The sequence below is a fragment of the Cordyceps javanica genome, chromosome 1 (assembly GCF_051103115.1).
Source record: "Cordyceps javanica chromosome 1, complete sequence".
Classification (NCBI taxonomy): domain Eukaryota; kingdom Fungi; phylum Ascomycota; class Sordariomycetes; order Hypocreales; family Cordycipitaceae; genus Cordyceps; species Cordyceps javanica.
In genome coordinates this window covers 3,810,503-3,829,666 of record NC_139295.1, presented here as the reverse complement: position 1 = coordinate 3,829,666, position 19,164 = coordinate 3,810,503, and the positions used below count along the sequence as shown (strand labels likewise).

At 51.3% G+C, this 19,164-nt stretch overlaps 3 protein-coding genes and 2 non-coding genes across 5 annotated transcripts; 4 read left to right on the top strand and 1 right to left on the bottom strand.

Moving 5' to 3' along the window:
• Positions 1-1,862: 1,862 nt before the first annotated feature.
• Positions 1,863-6,320, top strand: V2A60_001154 (uncharacterized protein; the record flags this gene model as incomplete). Its single annotated transcript, XM_083252516.1, has 4 exons — positions 1,863-2,807; positions 2,867-3,146; positions 3,210-3,443; positions 3,508-6,320. The coding sequence occupies 4 exons, from the start codon at positions 1,863-1,865 to the stop codon at positions 6,318-6,320; spliced, it is 4,272 nt and encodes a 1,423-aa protein (XP_083108642.1).
• A 1,358-nt stretch (positions 6,321-7,678) lies between these two features.
• V2A60_001153 (alternative oxidase-domain-containing protein) lies at positions 7,679-8,816 on the top strand (the record flags this gene model as incomplete). Its single annotated transcript, XM_083252515.1, has 3 exons — positions 7,679-8,065; positions 8,153-8,551; positions 8,604-8,816. The coding sequence occupies 3 exons, from the start codon at positions 7,679-7,681 to the stop codon at positions 8,814-8,816; spliced, it is 999 nt and encodes a 332-aa protein (XP_083108641.1).
• A 4,564-nt stretch (positions 8,817-13,380) lies between these two features.
• On the top strand, positions 13,381-15,481 carry V2A60_001152 (C2H2-type zinc finger protein; the record flags this gene model as incomplete). The annotated part of the gene is made up of 2 exons (XM_083252514.1): positions 13,381-14,485; positions 14,538-15,481. The coding sequence occupies 2 exons, from the start codon at positions 13,381-13,383 to the stop codon at positions 15,479-15,481; spliced, it is 2,049 nt and encodes a 682-aa protein (XP_083108640.1).
• A 2,505-nt stretch (positions 15,482-17,986) lies between these two features.
• Positions 17,987-18,060, top strand: V2A60_001151. Its single transcript has one exon. It is a non-coding gene; the product is annotated as a tRNA-Asn (tRNA).
• A 957-nt stretch (positions 18,061-19,017) lies between these two features.
• On the bottom strand, positions 19,018-19,091 carry V2A60_001150. The gene has a single exon. It is a non-coding gene; the product is annotated as a tRNA-Asn (tRNA).
• Positions 19,092-19,164: the final 73 nt, after the last annotated feature.

Below are 19,164 nucleotides of genomic sequence, written 5' to 3'. Positions count from 1 at the left end.
GCGACTAGACCTAGATGGGAAGTTTCCGGTGACAGCGGGGCTCCCCTGTGATGTGTACTTTTAGTTTCCCTAGCTACTTTTTGACTGGCGCCGCTCCTTTTTTTGTGGCGCCAACAACCTCGTTTAAGTCCTCGTCGAAAAAGATGCGGGACAGAAGAGCCAATTGCACCCTCTAATTATTCAAGGTTGAGATGTTGCTCGTTTATGAGGGAGACATCAATGGTGCAATCAAAAGCTCGTTTACCCCATCGACCTGATACTACGCTACAGGGCAAGGAAAGATATGTGCGCAGCGGGCGCGAGACTAAGTTAGATATGCCGTATCCGTACAAAGGCAAATCAAGATACATACTTAGTAGAATGCAATCAAACAAGAGCAAACATGACTTCGCTGCGCTCTAAACAAGTCTGGTATTTTCCTTGTACTAGCACGCAGACTTCCCTGCAGTCATGTAACTAATGCAGAGGTACCTGCCTAACACAGACTGGTGTGCGCAGTTATCTATTGAGCAACAAACTGCGACACGCAGTCATCTGTAGCCTATCCCTGTGCTGGCACTGAAAAACGGGCCCTCGTCTGCACTAAAAATGAATATTAAAACAAATTCTCCTCCATGGGACTACCAGATACGTGAACAGGATTGCCAGCCCGCTATGTTTCGGCACCATCTCTCTAGTCCACCCACCCTACTATACCCTGCTGCCGAGTCATCCAGTCAGCCAGTCGGTCTGCCAGTCTAGTCGATCATGCATTAATTGTAAGCGACTGCCTGTGGTCATCGCGTTCTGCTTCGCCATCATTTGTCCATACCCCTTCGACTGCCAGCGATCCTGCGAGTCTCGTTGATCCCGTGCGTGTCTTCAAGCCTCCCTGGTGTCGATTCACTTACCCCTCCCCCCTTGCCTCCATGTATTCGTGGTCAAAATGAAACCCCTGTCTTCTGCTCGCATTTCTGGCCCCCAACACGCCAACAAATCCATCCCATTCTTCTCTGCTTCCCATCCACGTGGAAAGACGCAGTTCAGTGGAAACCTGGCGTCAACACCAGCTTTGGCATAATTTCCTTCACACCATCATTTCGCTCTCTGCAGGTAGTTGCCGTGCTGTGGCGATACAACAAGTGATATTAACAGCGAAAATAACAATAATACAACTAAAGAGTCGTTATACGCCGGCTAGAAAGTCAATGCCCATCTTCAGCTCAATGTGGTAGTAGTGTCTGGTTCGTCAGCGTTGCGCTGCTGACCACCTGGCTACCACCCAAGTACCCAAGCTAACACGGCCACCCCCACCAAGGCTGTCACCCTCTCTCTCTCTCTTTTTTTTTTTTTTTTAACTTTTTTTTCTAACCAAAGTGTTTTTCTATGTTCCATTTAATTTTAATTCTTTGGCAATGGTTGCTCACGGCCCAGGATCCTCTCTACATCCCCACCGGTGGCCACGCCGCTTTTGTGCCCCCAAAAAGGCCAAGCAGTGTTCCCCCGGGCCGCTTCGATCATCCCCGTTTCTTCGATGCTTCTCCGCAGGTATGTGCCACCGAACCTATCAGTAGCAAAGACACAGACCGATGCGAGAGGCTTGCGGCCGACATTTCCGTTTCAACTGTGTGGCTTACAGGGAAAGCCCCAGCCCACTATCCCCCGCCGCCCATTTCCCATGCTCTATATCCCTGGCACTTGCGGGCGCTACCTTCAACACATCGTCTCGCTGTTGGGTGCACCTCTTTTCCGCCTCCAACATCTCAAAAGCCAAAGTGGCGCAGATGCTTTCTGCTGAGGGGTATCTCGGATAATACTCTGGGAAGAAGGCATTTTGTCGTCTTCATCGTCCTTTGCTCGTCCAGCTCGGACCTTGCGTCACCATGCTCGACGAGATGGATACTCAGTTTGGCCCGGTCGACACCGGCCGCTTCGACTTTACCATCTTGTTCGAGCATGCCATGCTCGGTCTGGTGCCTGCAGGAATATTTATCCTGGCTCTGCCGGTATTCTTCAAAGCTGCTCGCGCCCTTCGCCAGGCTCGCCCAGGTACTCTACTCTGGCTCAAGCTCGCCGTCAGCGTTACCCTCGTTGCCATCCAGCTGGCCAGTCTTGTTCTCTGGCATGATGCCGCTCGTACACCTGTCTCACTCGCGGCATCCGTCATGTCTTTTGCCGCCTCGCTGTGCGTTCTCGCAGTAATATATATCACGCACATCTATACGGTACAATCTTCAGCACTGTTGAGCGTCTTCTTATCCATCACCATGCTCTTCGATATCACCATGGCTAGATCTTACTATATGAGGGGTGGTTTAGCCGCCATCGCCGCTCTACAGGTGGTGATTGCCTCGCTGAAGATGGTGCTTGCCATCTTGGAAGAACTGCCAAAACGCAACCTGCTTTATTCGGACACGATCCGCGACAACGCGGGTACGGAACAATGCAGTGGCTTCTGGAACCGCTCCATGCTTATATGGGTTACTCGTCTCGTGGTAGAAGGCGCTCGAAGAAACCTCAGAGTGGAAGATCTTCCCCCTATCGGTCAGGAATTCAGCTCCGAACAGCTCTTTGACCGCTTTGCCCCGTTCTGGGAGAGAGCCATGGCATCCAAAACATCTAAACGACCGCTGGTTAGAGCCGGACTTCGAACACTCTATTGGGAGCTTCTCAGTCCAGTACTACCTAGACTATGCCTTATTGGATTCTCCTTCGGACGGCCGTTTTTAATGCAACAGGTCATGGACATCATCAGCGGTGGCGCGACTTCCCGATCCCAAACAAATGGCCTGATTGGTGCCACGATTCTGATTTTTGGCGGTTTGGCGGTAAGTTGCCATTTCTCATCAGCGAGCATGGTGTCACTGGCTAACCTGGCACTCCGTAGATCTCGAGAGCAATTTCCGAACGACTCCAATACCAAGCAAAGACCTGTGTACGGGGCATCCTCGTTGTTGCTATCTATGACAAAATCCAACGGTTGGGCATGGAAGACCTAGCAGCATCGGCTGCAGTTTCTCTGATGACAGCAGATATCGCTGGCCTCGACCAGTTATTGACCAGACTGCACGCCACCTGGGCTTCATGTATTGAACTTGGTCTCGGAATTTTTGTTCTCTACAAGTTCGTCGGCGCGGCCTGTTTTTTGATCTTTATACCCACAATTAGTACGTGTAGTCGCAGTACTGTTACGCTCATGTGCTTATCCTGCTAACCTTTGCCAATCATAGTCGCTTCGGTAGCAACATATTATACGTCAAAGAAGATGCAAGGAGCCAGGACCGTCTGGAACGAGAAGATCCAGTCGCGTGTCGCTTCTACCTCTAATATTCTAGCCCAGCTAAAGAGCATCAAAGCCATGGGCCTAACTACTGCGATCTCCAACTTCTTGCAGGAAAAGCGACTGAGCGAAATCGAAACATCCATGAACGAACGTAATGCCCGCATTTTTATTTTTGCCATCTGTAAGGAAAAATTGACTACTGTTGACCTGACATGGGGAATGCTGGAAACTGACGTGGACTGCAGATGCTTTTGGAAACACCATGGCGCCAGTTGCCGTCTTTGCAGGCGCTCGATTTTGGACACGAGTCGCCGACCCAATGACGATACCCGAAATCTTTGCCACATACGCCATCATTTTAATTGTTTCGCTGCCCATCAGTGAACTTCTGGGTTATCTCCCGTATTATGCTGGAGGATGGGCCTGTCTGATGCGCATTCAAAAGTTCCTACTGCTCCCTGAGATGTCTGACAAGCGCGACACACGCGGTTTACCGACTCCACAAAGCGCTGGATACGAAGAAAAACCCCGCTTGCCGTTGCAGTCGGAACCATATGCCATCGAGATGAACCACGTTTCTTACACATCTGATCTGACCGGGCCGATTCTCAGAGACGTGACTCTTCGAATCCCGACAGGCTCTGTCGTGATGGTCCATGGTGGGCTCGGTACGGGCAAGTCGGCTTTTTTGAGTGCTGTCCTCGGAGAACTACCTATTGACACTGGCACTATTAATATATCGACAAAACATATTGCCTACGCCGCCCAGACGCCGTGGATTCAGAATCTTACGATCCAAGACAACATCATCGGCGCATTCCCATTTATCGAGTCACTATATGATGATGTTATCGAGGCATGCGACCTTGCCAAAGATCTAGATGATCTTGCCGACGGCGACCAAACCATGACGGGAAGTAATGGATGCAATCTTAGCGGAGGACAGAAACAGCGCGTAGGACTGGCTCGGGCGCTCTTCTCGCGATGCTCCATAATCATCCTCGACGATGTTATCAGCTCTTTGGATGAAACCACCGCTACAACGATCGTTCAGCGCTTGGTAGGTCCCAATGGTCTGTTGCGCAGCTGGAACTCGACAGTTATCATGACGACCAAGAATCTGGACGTTCTTGGCGCCGCCGACATGATATTCGAGGTCTCCCAGCACGGCAACTTGGTTCAAATGCCACTTCCTCGCCCAAATTCCGACTACAACACGCTCAAACCTTTGCGCTTACGAGACCAAAGTCCTGAGCTAGAGTCCAAGGAGGAAGAAGAGTCTCTAGCAGAGGTCAAAGGGCCACCAACCGTTGACACCACTAGAACCCCGGAAGTCACCGACGGTAATAAGAGAAAGGAGAGCGATTGGTCTCTTTACCGTTACTTCTTCAACTCGACAAGCGTTCTCATGCTTTTCTTGTGGTTTGTGGGCATCGCGATTGCATCGGCTCTCGAGAGGATGCCCCAAATCTTTATGCGCATATGGCTCAGCATCGACGCAAACAACAACAAGTACTTTGCCGGGTTCGTTGCTCTGAGCGTCTCGGATATCCTTGCCATTTCCATCGTTGGCGTGCAGTTTTTTAAGCAAATTGTCCCACAGACGTCGGCAGCGCTCCACTGGAGCCTGCTACAGGCTACGCTGGAAGCGAAGCTGTCATTTCTTAGCCATACCGATGCGGGCTCGCTCCTCAATCGCTTCAGTCAGGATATTGCCTTGATTTCACAGACACTGCCAACTCTTTTCATGGCAAGTGTGTCCATGTTTTTCAACGTTCTGGTGGACATCGGCGTCATATCATCCGGGGCCAAGTACGCTGCGCCTATTATCGTCTTCTTCATCGTTGCTCTTTACGCTGTCCAGCACTATTATCTCAAGACGTCGCGTCAATTGCGACTACTGGAACTCGAGACATCGTCGCCACTCATCACACATGTGACCGAGTCAAGCTCTGGCATGGCACATATCCGCAGCTTCGGATGGCAATACTACTTTCAGAGCGAATTTATTCAACGCCTTGATTCCTCTCAGAAGCCATATTATTACCTTTTTTGTATCCAGCAATGGCTTACCTTCGTGCTTGATGCCATGACCTTCGTATCCGCTGTCACCCTGGTCAGCATCTCCCTAGTCTTCCCGCATTCTACCTCGGATGGTGCGATCGGCTTGGCCCTCCTCAATCTCATCTCTTTCAGTGCCACTGCTTCACTGTTCCTCTCAGTCTGGGTCCGTGTGGAGACTAGTTTAGGTGGCCTCTCGCGCATCAAGGAATTCTGTGCGGAGACGCCAAAAGAGGAGGATCGTGATGGCATGCCGGAGTTGGAGGAAGATTGGCCGAAGACGGGAAAAATTGACTTCAATTGCGTAACCGCCAGCTATAGAGGTCCCGGTGGGGAGGTGCGCCGAGCACTGAACAATGCAACAGTAAGCATTCAGCATGCGCAAAAAGTCAGCGTTATTGGACGCACGGGCAGCGGCAAGACTTCAATGATGTTGGCCCTGCTGCACTTGATCGAGTTTTCCGGCAGCATCAGTGTGGACAATCGGGAAATCAAGACAGTGCCGCACAATGTTCTGCGTTCTCGAATTACAACGTTGACACAGGACGGCGTGGAATTGAAGGGTACTGTCCGTTTCAACATGTTTCCCTTTGACGCGCCTATGCCTGCCGATGACCATATCGTAGCGGCGCTAGAGGGAGTCGGGCTGTGGGCACACATCGAAAAGCATGGCGGGCTAGATGCGGATATTGTAAACGTACGACTTTCTCACGGTCACAAGCAGCTACTCTTCATTGCTCGTGCCATCTTGCATCGCGAAATCATGGACACCAAGATTGTGCTCGTGGACGAAGCGACGAGTTCCCTAGATGCGGAGATGGACCAGCAGATTCAGGATTTGATGGATGAATCGTTTGCCGACTGCACGGTTGTACACATCTCTCACGGACGAGAATCTTATGATGGTATTGACCTGAGCATTGGATTGAGTACCGGAGAAGTAGTTGAAGTGTTGCGACGCAGCTCGAGGTCTGGGCAATGGGTACCGGCTTGCTAATTCGTGGCTGGCTCATCAGCTGTATAAAATGTACATATCTTGATATTTTATGATTTACGGTCTGGGAACGATGATACTGGCGGGCCAGATACATAGATGGCGTTGATAGCGATGAAGACTGAATGAACTCTACACCATTTGGTGCGCAACTTTCCCCCTTCACTACTCTGTCCTGCGCCTTGACAGTCCTGCAAGAGAGTCTGTAGTTTTCCCCGATGGAGTGGGGGTGTTGAGTTGATATCTCTCGCAGCGGAACGCTGTAACCATGGCGTCCGAGGGGAAACAAGCGCCCTGGGTTCGGAGCGATTGCGCAATGTAATCGAAAGTTTCCGAACGGCCGGGATTGCTTATGCATCACGTACATGAAATGTGTGGTGGGTTGTTGTGAAGTGGGTTTTCGACGGGTTGTCCATGTTGTACTGTACAAGCTGGCAGGACCGCCAAAAGGTACCTAGGGGGCCAGTGGGCGTGGAGGGTCCGGGAGACGGATCAAGCTCGCACGCGATGGTGTGGTATGGGAATAGAAAAAAAATCAAACATGGTCAGATGATCCATTTGCGATAATTATCAGCTCAAATTATCTCCTGGCAGCCTCAGGTCGCCCAAAAAAAAAAAGGAACTGCCGTCGAAAATAGGACGGAAGAGTCGAGTCATAAGTCAGAGGGCCACTGTTTTACGAAGTAGGCACCTGGTAGGTACAGGTAGGTAGCGCCGGATCAACCCGGGCTGGCAGTGCAGTCGACCAATAGGTGCTGGTGTCTTGGTCAGGCCTGGTTTCGGCGACGTTCCAAGCATCACCGTGCTGAAATTTGAACGTTCTCGTGATTGCTCTTTTGCTCCTGTTTTTTTATCCCGGTTGTGTCCTTAGGCCAACCTTGTTGACTTTTTCACCCTCGTATTGACTTTCAGACCCGTTGCGGTTCATTTGCTTGATTTGTGCTTTTCCGAGGGAGGATTCTGTAGAATGGTATAAATGCTACTGCCCTCTTTTTCACTTACTATTACACCTGCGTCTTGCTGTCTCAGAGTACTATACCCAAGAAAGTAGCCGCCAACTTTCACCACCACAAACCACAAACTACCACAAACTCAACTCGAAATACCACTTCTGTCTTCCCTCCCCTACGAACAGGCCCAACCATCTGGGTAGCCCAAAGACAACACCAGCCCTCAGGCTCCCAAACAGCTCACTGTCGTATTCTACAAGACATCTTCCCGCCCAACACCCCTTACACTACTACTACTACTACTACTACTACTACGAGACATCCGTCACACATACAATGCTGTCTAGCACCGCTCGAACAAGAGCGCCAGCCACTTCAAGGCAGGCTGCGCAGCTGGCCAAAGCGGCCGTCATGTCCGCAAATGCCAGCGCGATCTCGCAGCAGGCCGGTCTGCGTTTGCGCCTGGCGGCAACGCCGTACTGCTGTCATGGCTGCCGCTCGTTCTCGACGACGCCCGTCTCGCAGCTCAAGGATTTTTTTCCCGCCAAGGACACGCACCTTATCCAGACTACGCCAGCCGCGTGGCCCCATCCAGGGTACACCCTGGAGGAAATGAAGGCCGTCGTGCCCGCGCACCGCAAGCCACGCACCGTTGGCGACTGGCTGGCGTGGAAGACGGTTCGCTTCGCGCGCTACTGGATGGACAAGGCCACTGGCATGGACCGCGAGCAGCAGGTTGATAAGGCCCATCCCACTACCGCTGTCGAAGCACAGAAGCCGTTGACCGAAGCCCAATGGGTATGCTCCCCAACAAGAAAAGACAGAACACCACCACGGTAGTTTTTCTGTACAACATCGCGAACAGCGCTAACATTGGGACAATAGCTTATCCGATTCGTTTTTCTCGAGAGCATTGCTGGCGTACCTGGCATGGTCGGCGGCATGCTCCGACATCTCGGCAGCTTGCGACGCATGAAGCGTGATAATGGCTGGATCGAGACTCTTCTCGAAGAAAGCTACAACGAAAGAATGCACCTTCTCACATTCATGAAGATGTGTGAGCCCGGCTGGTTCATGAAGCTCATGATTATCGGCGCCCAGGGCGTCTTCTTCAACGGCATGTTCCTCATGTATCTACTCAATCCCAAGATTGTGCATCGCTTCGTTGGCTATCTTGAGGAGGAAGCCGTGCATACATACACGAGATCGATAAAAGAAATCGAAGAAGGTCATCTGCCACGCTGGGCAGACGCCAAGTTTCGCATTCCGGACATCGCTGTTCAGGTTGGTTGATACAAGTCCTTGACATCAGAAACATGTACTAACATTGATGTAGTACTGGAGGATGCCAGAAGGCCACCAGACCATGAAGGATCTTCTTCTGTACATCCGCGCTGATGAAGCCGGCCACAGGGGCGTCAACCACACATTCGGAAATTTGAACCAAAAGGAAGACCCCAACCCCTTTGTTAGCAAGTTCAAGGACCACAAGGAGACACCGAATCCCAGCCTGAAGCCGGCCGGTTTCGAGCGTGACGAAGTTGTTTGAGTGAAGATTTGTTTGTTTTAGGAGGGACATTGATAGCCCTGCTCACGCTTTTTTGCCTTGAGAGGCATGCTTTCATGTGCTGGTGAGGTCGATGGATAGAATTTTAGACAGCACAACATTTCTTGCCAGATGAGTCAAGGAAAAAGGCCTAGACTCGTACAGCCCAAAAAATACCCAACTTTACTACACTCCACCCTAGCTTTACGACAACCCGAGCCAAGACATGGCGTGCAAAATCACGACCTACACTCCCGGTGGCACAGTTCTTGTTCCAAGTCCCCTAGTCTCATTTTACATACGCGTCATCAGTTCAAAAGATCTTCTCTGTCAACCGTCTCTTTAATCTTTTCTTGCCCGATCGGGACATAACCGTCTTTCCTGGTCACGGACGGGTCGAGAACTGCTCCGGCACTTGTCTCCGAGGCAAGGTGCCGTGGAGAGACCAACACACCGGCTTGGTGGGGGACACCGGCCAGGTCCTAATGGGGCAATGGGGGTAGCATCAAGGTGATTCAGGGCCCGATTAAGATCAACCTTAGGGCGGAAGAGGGAAATAAAATCACCACGGTGGTTACCCAGTAGTTTCTTTTTTTTCTTCTCCCCCTTGTACAGGATATTAGTGGACAGTTAACCCTGGTTCAAGGTGGCGGCCTCCCGGTAGATTCGGGGACGGCAAGGCCAGGGTCGCTGAAATGCCTTGCGAAAAGCCTTACCTGCGTAGGCCCCGCAGCGGTACCACATCCCCCGGCAAGACTTGCACATGGCGAGTTCCCCGGTTTCGAGATGCGACGTTCAGTTTGGGGCCTGTACAGGGGTATGAATATCGGTCTGTATACTTATTATATTGAGGATACATTGGCATGCTGCAGCTTCGTCTGTCATCTTGAGGCGCGTGAGAGGGCGCTCCTCTGCATTATTTTGTTTTAATGAGATGCGCATGCACATCGGGAAGGCCGGCTTGGTACTTGTGCTGGTGGGGAACACTGATACGCTGTTATGGCTAGGGCTACGTGGTTCGCGTTGCGTTGGGACCGAGAAAACCGTGGTACACTCATTCGCTATAGCAGAAACGGTGCACTCGCAAACATGTGGTGCAGGACTCGTTTCTCGTAAGGCGCGCCAAGGCGATACGGGAGCTGGAAATCGCTCTATAATAAGCATCACGACAACAATACGGCACGTGCCAATATACTGAATATACTGACATACAAGCGACACCCGTGTACTGATCTGCGCTCATGGGAACTCTAGTCTTGGATCAAAACTACTTAGATGGAACGACGCCAGCAAGACGTGTAGAGTTAGCCAACATGCAGGACGGTGACAGTGTCTGTGCCAAGGAGCAAGTGATGACAAGTTGACAACTTACTCAATAGACTGGTGTGGATGCTGGCCGTGATCAACCATCCATGATGGAATGTAAGTACAGTACAGATTAGAAGGCGGACATTTGCTTCCTGACTTGGACACAATTCGTAGAATACGCGGAGAACGTAGACGCTTAGGCTCTTTTCCATCTTTGTTATCGGTGTTGTTATTGGTGTTGGGTGCTCTGAGATACTAGTGAGCTCCTATTGGCCGAAAATCTCGGCCAAATTAGCAAATTACATGGTGCACGAATCCCCACGACATTTGGACTTGTATAGCGCAACTTACTCGCACCTTTGGGAGCCCGCGAGCCGGGCGTTTGGCGGCTTCCCAAGGTGGACATCGTGGGGGGAGGGCCGCGTCATTGCGTGGAGCCCTCGGATGCGTTTCAGTTGTGTAATTTGTTATTCTTACTTTTTTTCTTTTTTTTTTATTCAATTAAGACAATCCAGTGAATGAGATCATGTTTGTAGTGTGGGAACCGTGCGTGGGTGTAGAAACATGCAACAGACATGGAAACAAGATCAATCGCGCAAGAACAAGGGTAAGAGGAAAAAAGACGCGCAACCCTTCGGCCAAGTCTGCCTCGCTGAGAGTCAATCTCTCGTGTCAAAACGAGATGCGATAGGGCTGGTCCTCCATAGCGGGGACCAAAAAATGTATAAGCGGGCCACGGAAAAGAACAACGTGGTAGAGGAGCAGCCCTCGCTTTTTTTAAAAAAAAAATTGCGCAACTATACGTGGGTGGTTCTAAATATGGCGTACGAGGCTTGCGGTCAGATTGCTGTACACGCCACAACCGCGAACAAGACCAGATGCAATGGACGTGCCTTTCTCTCGTTCATCCCAAAGGACGTGCGAGGCCGAGAGATCAAAAAGGTGGCGCAGTCCCAGCTTGCCTGTCAAATGCCAAACTTGTGCATATTAGGCACACCCCTCGACTTCGCTTGAACAGGGTACTAGGATTTTCGATAGTGGACATTGGAAAATTACTGTTCGGGCCGTCATGGCATCAACGCTTTAGAGAAGGGAAACAAAAGTTTTTTTTTTGGCGTAGTTACTAGGGTAGGCAGGTGGTTAAAGTAGCGCGCTACATCAACAGCGACAAGAAAACGCTGTCCTGGAACCGGGGGCCGTCGGGAGCCGTAGTGCCGTCGACTTTTGGCGTTTCGGTGTTTTACCCTGCGCATCCTGGGTGCTCGTTTATGACTATTGAATTTTTAGTTTCATGAGCAGGATACGTCGAAATGTCCTGTTGAAGCTAGCGCACTGTCATTGGTATGCTGGAGCACGTTATGTACTTGTAAACTGGTGCATGCGTTGTGGCGTTGTCTCTTCTTACCTACCTACCTGCTTGCCCACGAATTACATGCACACTTAGTCAGTACTCGCCAAAGGGCAACTGATGACGCTGCTGCAGGTTTGTCTCAAGTGCTCCGCCAAGGTGCCCGTATTAATTGAACTTCAAGGATGGCAAGCAAGTGGCTAGCAGAGTGCGTCCGGCCTGTTTTGATGCTAGGTCTTTGGGATCGCGGAGATGGGGGGTTGAAGGCCATAAACAAAAAAGACGAGGGGGGGGGCAAGCAGTTTCATCCATTGTCGCACTTGTGCATGGACAATTATCGGAGTTGCTTAGCTACCCAGTACTGAGAACACAGTTCTGACATTCCTACGCCTGCCACGAAGTTATCGTTTTGTCGGGCCTTTTTTGATCGCCCGCTACTTAGCGCCCTTTAATCATGGGCAACTGGCGCGGACAAGGCGAGTAGAGGGTGTTGCAGAGGCGTACAGGACCAGGACGCAGCCCTGTCTGTCGCAGGCTCAGGCGGCGCATTGGAAGTTGGTCCGGGCGCCTATTCATGGCGCCCTGTCTGTTAACATTGGTGCTCACTGTTTGGTCTGCATTCTGTACTTGGTAGTACGGAGTAAAAGTGTAGATGATATCCAACGTAAAACAAGGTGCCTCTTCTGGTTACTTTGGTGTGAATGTACATCCTAGTACCTTCTTGTGGCACACAAGCTGTCAAGTTGCCACAGCGGATGCCCCGCCGCCCAAGTTCCATCTTTCTCGCTAGGTACCGCCATCGCAACGTGCAAAACGAACTCTCTCGGGTGTTCAATGCAACCAGCATCCATCCATCCACCGTCAACATGAACATGGGGCCAAATCTAGCCTCTTTTTTCTATCCTGCCCGGCTCTACTACCGAGCTTCCAGTTCTTCTCTAGCCTCGCGGGTCGCCTCCATCGCCTCCATCGCCTCCATCATCCCATAACCCACACATTTCTTTATGCATTCACTGGCCCCTCCCTGTAGTAAAGCATCGACAACCCGAACAAGGCACCTCTCGCTAACTTGATGAGCCGCATTCAGAACAGGTCCAGTCAACCGTAGCAGCCAGGTGTTCAGTGTAAATCTGCGTCATTGTATGACAGTCGCCAGATTTGACAGCACACGTCTCTGTTCTGGTCCTGACTACTCGGTAGTTGATTGCTGATAAGGCTCATAAGTAAACAAATCGGGCTCTACTTGGCTCTATGTATCTGCGCTGTCTGAGCCTGTCCTCCTACCAGCCCACGTCTTCCCCTCACCACTCGGAACTGTTGCGCTACCATCAGCCTTACGTTTCAAGAGCCACCAGTAATTTTCTTTTTTTTTCTGCTACCTCGTCTCATCTCCGTTTCCTCTCATCATCCTCCAACGTGAATAAAAAATAAGCCATAACCCCTCCCCCCCAGTCATCCCGCATCGCTATCGACGCTCACTGCAACCTCGTCCCTGACCACCCCCTCCCCCTTCCACGCGGCCTTGGGCTGTGTGAGCCAACCACCGAGCAAGACTCACCTCGACACTAACCCGCTTGCCGCGACCACGCTTGCTTTTGCACAGCCTCCTCCAACATACATCACAAAACACCCAACTCCCGCGGCGCGCGCGCGCCGTAGAAGGCTGATTCGGAAATCTGCCTCACCACACAAGTCATCGCCTTCAGACTCACGCCCCCCCCCTCTCTCCCGACTCCCGACTCCCGAATCTTTCCTCTGCTCACCCCCCTCACCCCCCTCGGGCCATTTTGGTGCTGCTAGCAACTCCTCCTCGTCAAGCCCCATCTCCCGATACGCAGGTACATTCTCTCTTGCTTCCGGAACATCCCCAAGCGTCTCCAACGGCGCTCCGCTTTCTCTTACCCTCCCGGCATGGACCACCAGTCGTCGCAAGACGGCCAGCCAGCGGCTGCTGCCGGCCAGCAGCAGCAGTCTGTTATAAATCAACCTCACTCGCCGTCGCCGAACCAGTTTGCGCCGACCGCTGACTCCGACAACATTGACCTGTCCCTCGATCAGCAAGCACAGCAGCAGTTTGCCGCCGACTCGAGCTTCGACTCGTCCTTTGCCGATAGCTTCATGACTTCTCAGCCCTCCCACCAGCAGCAGTCGCAGTCGTTCCAGCCCGACACGGTCAACGCGCCCGCCTTTGACCCCTCCTCCAGCTTCGCCCAGCAACCAGTTTCGGGCGCAAACACCTTGGCCTTCAGTTCCCAACCCCAGCAGACCTTTTTGGCGTCCAACCTCGCCGACGGCGATTTCTCCCTCTTCCCGGCCTCGGGAAACCAAGGAGACCATTTCAACGCGCCGCTCTTCGAATCTTCCAGCCTCAGCCCGGCCGAACTCAGCAATATGGCTTCTCCCCAGTCGCAACACTCGCCCCGCTCCGCACAGCACTCGCCCTCCTTTACCCAGCACCACCAGTTCTCTTCGCCCAATGTTCATTCAAGAAATGTTTCTCTTGGCCCCGAGGCGGCCCTCCTACCCGGTCAGATCAACGAATGGAGCGGTGCGCAGTTCACCGCCCACCGTCGAGCACCCTCCGAGTACTCCGATGTATCATCCGTCACGCACTCGCCAAATGTGAATGTGCATGACAGCTTCGATGATGGCTCCGGCCATTCACCTTTACAACGAGCTTCCGACGGCAGCGTGTACCAAGAGGTGCTTAGCATGGGCGCCTTCAACCTCGGCGATGGTCGCAGTCCCTCGCACAGCCCTGCCATCAGCCCTCGCATCAGCGCTCAACACCTTCCGGACATGCAGTACCAACCATCATCGAATCCTAGCTATAACATCCCACCCTATCCTACCATTCAAGATCCTTCCGGCACCTTTGTTGGAAACAGCCAGGATATTCCGCAAATGGCCCCTGCTATTAATATTGATTTTGCACCTACCAATACTGCCAAGCTTGTTGGATTTGATGCTACAAAGTCTCAGTTGGACCAGGATTCACTGCTGCCACCAGACAGAGGTATGCCTCCTCGGGCGACTCCGCCGATACCCATAGCTAACATCCTGCGCAGGCCGTCCCAAGTCACGCCCTCGATCTGTGACAGACCCCTTCCAGCCCGGATCTGTTGCCAAGCCCAGGCCGAGCAGCGTTAACGCAACCCTGGGCTCCAACCTAGCTACCCGCCTGGAAGTCTCGCGATCCCTCTCGCCCGCCGACAGACAGTCCTCCGCCGCCCGCAGACGACAATCCACCTCCGCAGTACCCAATAACGTAATCGCCCTACGCCTAGCTGATCCCGAATATCAAGGCGGGTCAGAGAGCGGGGGGCCAAAGCGAGTGCAGAAGCACCCTGCCACATTCCAGTGCACCCTATGCCCAAAACGATTCACGCGAGCCTACAACCTACGCTCTCATCTGCGAACTCACACGGATGAGCGCCCTTTTGTGTGCACAGTCTGTGGTAAGGCTTTTGCGAGACAACATGATCGGAAGAGGCATGAAAGTTTGCATTCTGGCGAGAAGAAGTTTGTTTGCAAGGGTGAGCTCAAGGCTGGTGGTCAATGGGGATGTGGGCGACGATTTGCGCGTGCCGATGCCCTGGGTCGTCATTTTAGATCAGAAGCAGGTCGTATCTGCATCAAGCCGCTGTTAGACGAAGAAATGATTGAGCGGCAACGGCAATGGCACGAACAGCGCATGCAACAAGACATCATGTCTGGTCCTGGCATGGCACTAGATGCCAACACTGGCTATCCCGTAGATGGCAACGGGAACTATGCTCTGCCTGCGGCTCTACTGGCGCAATACCCTGCATTGGCAGGAATGAACTGGAACGCGCCAGAGATGAGCGGCATGGAAGACGATCTTAGTGGGCGTTCGTCTTTTGATGCCAGCGACTACGACGACGGCGACGATGGAGGTTATATGAGCGGTCCGGGTACCGGATACGGAGAAGGCGGAATGTCGCAAAATTTCGGCGAAGTAGGATACAGCAGCGATATGGGTGGGCGTTGAAGGGCTATGTTTCTACTTGGGTAATCTGTACTTGGATTTCACGGGGCGTTTCTTTTTAAAGGATCTGTATGGTTGTAGCAATCATAATGATCTCTGTTGTTTTTCAACTGTTGTTATAGCGTGTTTTGCTACCGCTCTTTGTGGTGTGAAATGACCTGCTCCTCCTAAATGAACTCCTCGTGCCAACCTGAATGCAAGGTCTTTTCTGTGAGGCACTTCCTGTTCTATTTTCTTCTATCAATATTTGGTGTTCTGTTATATTTTGCTTGGTGGCAATCTTGGGATAGGCAAGAAGGAACTTGGCTATCGGCGGACTGAAGCATGGATACATCACAATGACCGCTTCCAGCTATCACAAAAACAACCCAATTTCCCTTATCGTGACTTCTGATATAGGCAGATCTTCCTCAACCTGGCCAACTGCCGTGTCTCTCATGACGGAGGCATTTCCATCATCTCGGACCAGAGTTACTCGATCAGGAGACAAGTTGCAAGTAAAACCACGCCGAGGATTGTCCCTGCAATAGACCCAACTCCACGTTGTCTGCATATTACCCCATCGAGATGGTTTCTTTCTTTTGGGTGGGGAGGGGGGGTGTAGGGCGGGCGTCTGCATGTTTGATTTAACGAGTCCGCCTTGCGGGCAGAGATTCGGATATTGGGGCATTTTCCTACAGCTTGTTCGAGTCCGCAGCAGGGGTATTGCGCATTTGTTTCCTGTAGCCTTGCCGGCGACTCGTTTCGGGAGGCCGCAAGAAGACGCATGTGGAAGGCGTAATTTGGCATAGCCACGATAGTTACGCGTCCTCTGCGTCGTTGCTGGCAGGGCTTTCAGCTGGACAAGGGCTAGAAAGACGCCTAGAGGGTCACTGCTACAGGCAATTTTGAATAATCTCAATGAGGGCAATTTGGCGAAATGAAAATGTTGAATAGAAGAAATGACGTCTCCAAATTGAATGAGGTAGTAAGGGCCGCGAACGGAAATCGACATATCTGCGTTGCGAAATTTTTGAATCTAACCATGTACATGGCGAGAGACCTCCGGCATAAATCAGATCTTAATATCGGCGGATCGCCCAATTCCAGTCTGTCGCTTGAATACATCAAAATGCTGGCGGCGGGTTCTGCCTCCTCCGGAAGGACGCGGTTGCCAACGGAGAGGTGGGGCCGCTCTCTGACCGACCTCCGGGTCATGCTTTGCCGGCCGGGCATAACCATGAATCAACGTCTTCTTCATCATTCGGTGCCAGTCTTCACAGAACACCGAGCCCATTCATATCTTCTTGAGTTATCGATTGGAGTCCAGTCACGGCAACAACTCCGTAATTGACTCACAACGCCGCCGTTGCCAGCCCAGTCTCCGCCCAGCCTCGGCCTTTCTTTGCCGCCTTCACGGCGGCCCGAAATGCATGGAAAGCCCAATCTGACTGAAATTTCCGCCTTGAGTAGCCCGTAATTAAGAGAAATAAAGGAATTACCAAGAAAATTGAACAAGTCAGGTCTGACCGCTGTATAGGTGGACCAACACGGGCATGCCCAAATACCCATCTTGCGATCCCCGCTTCCATCCACCTCCACGGAAGGTCACGGAATTTCTTCTCTCTTTCTCGTTTCTATTGGGAAATGGAGGTAGTTGCACTGGCGTATGGACTTGTTCCTGCAGGCTGACGCTGAAAAAAAAACGCGAGACCTTAGTCGCGCCTTGATTTTCTTGATGCTTGCGATTGGCCCAGTTCGCAGAGGCGGTGAGACAACCAGCGGCAGAAGCTGAAGCTGGGGGATCAAGAGATCATCCACTCGGTAACTCTGCCCTACGGATTTTTATTTTTTTTTCGCCGTGATCCTTGTGGAACTGAAAAGCGATTCATCGTCTGGCCATGGCGACCTAGGCGACAGCCTGCCTAAGTGCTTTGTCAGCGCTGAGTTGCTATCGAGGTTTAGGCGGCAATTTTGAATGGCAGTATGGACTTTTGTTGGCTGTGTTTTGTGAATACACGTTACCTCTACTACTTGCAAGATCCATGTGGTCAACGCGTCTGGGCAGGTTCACTGAGGTCTCTGATAAGCTGCTGAAGGCGACGCATCTTCGAAACGCTAATTCATACACTGATACAAACCTAGACGACTACTTACATCATATAGCGTACGAAAGGTATTATTGTACACAGATCTACGTAAATTCTCAACTCAACACATGCATTATTCCAGCGCCATCGTAAGTGGCAGCCATCACCCGGGACATGGATACCTGGGGGGGTTGCAGCCTACGAATGACTCGTATGGGCGCTTTTGGGTATCGCCGCTGTCAAGTGTTTCAACTCGGGCCTTGGTCTATGTATGCCATAGCGAGTAGGATTTTTAGCCATTCATTTGCATTTCTTGGCAATAGAACGGATGTGATCGTGTCTTGCGACGCAGCTAGGTCGTCAGACTGGTGCCGCTAAAAGCGAGCCATGCGCTCCATAATATATAGTCTAAAATACGAATCCAGTTTTCAACAATTGGTCCCCTGTAGCTCAGTTGGCTAGAGCGTCAGACTGTTAATCTGAAGGTCGCAAGTTCAAACCTTGCCGGGGGAGGACCACATTCCTTTTCTTTTTTTGCAAGCATCTGTACTCATTCGAGACGTTGCCATGTTGTTTGACAATCGCTGGTAATCCCCAGCCCTAGGTAGTCCGCAGATCTATGTCGCGTCTCGGCGCCTTTTTGTTTTGGCCATGTGTTCCCTTTGTTGTGAGCCTCGGATGCAATCGCTACCCTGCACGACTACGGGCTTAGGCTGTGATTCTCTTTGTAGTTGGGTATTTCTTGCCAGCCGCAAATTTCTGTTTTTATCTTTTTATTTATTAGTTTTCGCGCTGCATTGCATTTCGGTTCGCGCGTAGGAAATCCGCCTCTTTGTTTAAAGGGCTGTATTTGCTGGTCGCGTGTGAAGATTGCGTCTGAACCGACCTGGGAGACACATGATACAGCGCCACGCAAGAGACACCTGCTGATTTGTTATGAAGGGGAAAATCAGAATAACAGTGCTTGTCTAACATATGTGAACCAACCAACACAAGAACACGAATTAGCCCGGGAGACCGCAGGGTATCAAGTATGTAGTTTGATACCTAGCTCTGGGTGGGATCTTGTTGCACAGTAATCCGTGGAGGAATAGTTAAAAGGACAAAAACCAAACACATTTTGCTATGCTTGTTCCTACCACGAAAAGTATAGCGCCCATAATGTGTGGTTAGCTTAACGTATACAGTAGCTGCAAATCTAGCTTTACCAAACCTTTGCATATGCCCTTTTCACTTGCTGATGTTCATATTAGAAATACATCACAGAGGCTAACCCACCTACTGAACGGGATAGAGATTCAACATTGCTAGTACATCTAATAACAAAAAAACACACATCCTCGCCTTGATATTTTCTCTCAATCACACCACCACAACAAAAAAAACCAGCAGATCAACCAACCCAGCTTTGACGAGCATCTCCTTGTTATCAAGGAGGACGAAACAAAAAAATTGAAGAGGCTGTTGGTCCTCCCCCGGCAAGGTTTGAACTTGCGACCTTCAGATTAACAGTCTGACGCTCTAGCCAACTGAGCTACAGGGGACCAATTAATTGGATGAAAGTCGGGGAGCTTATTAATCACTAACAATCCTTTGCTCTTGTGTAGTTCCGTTGTT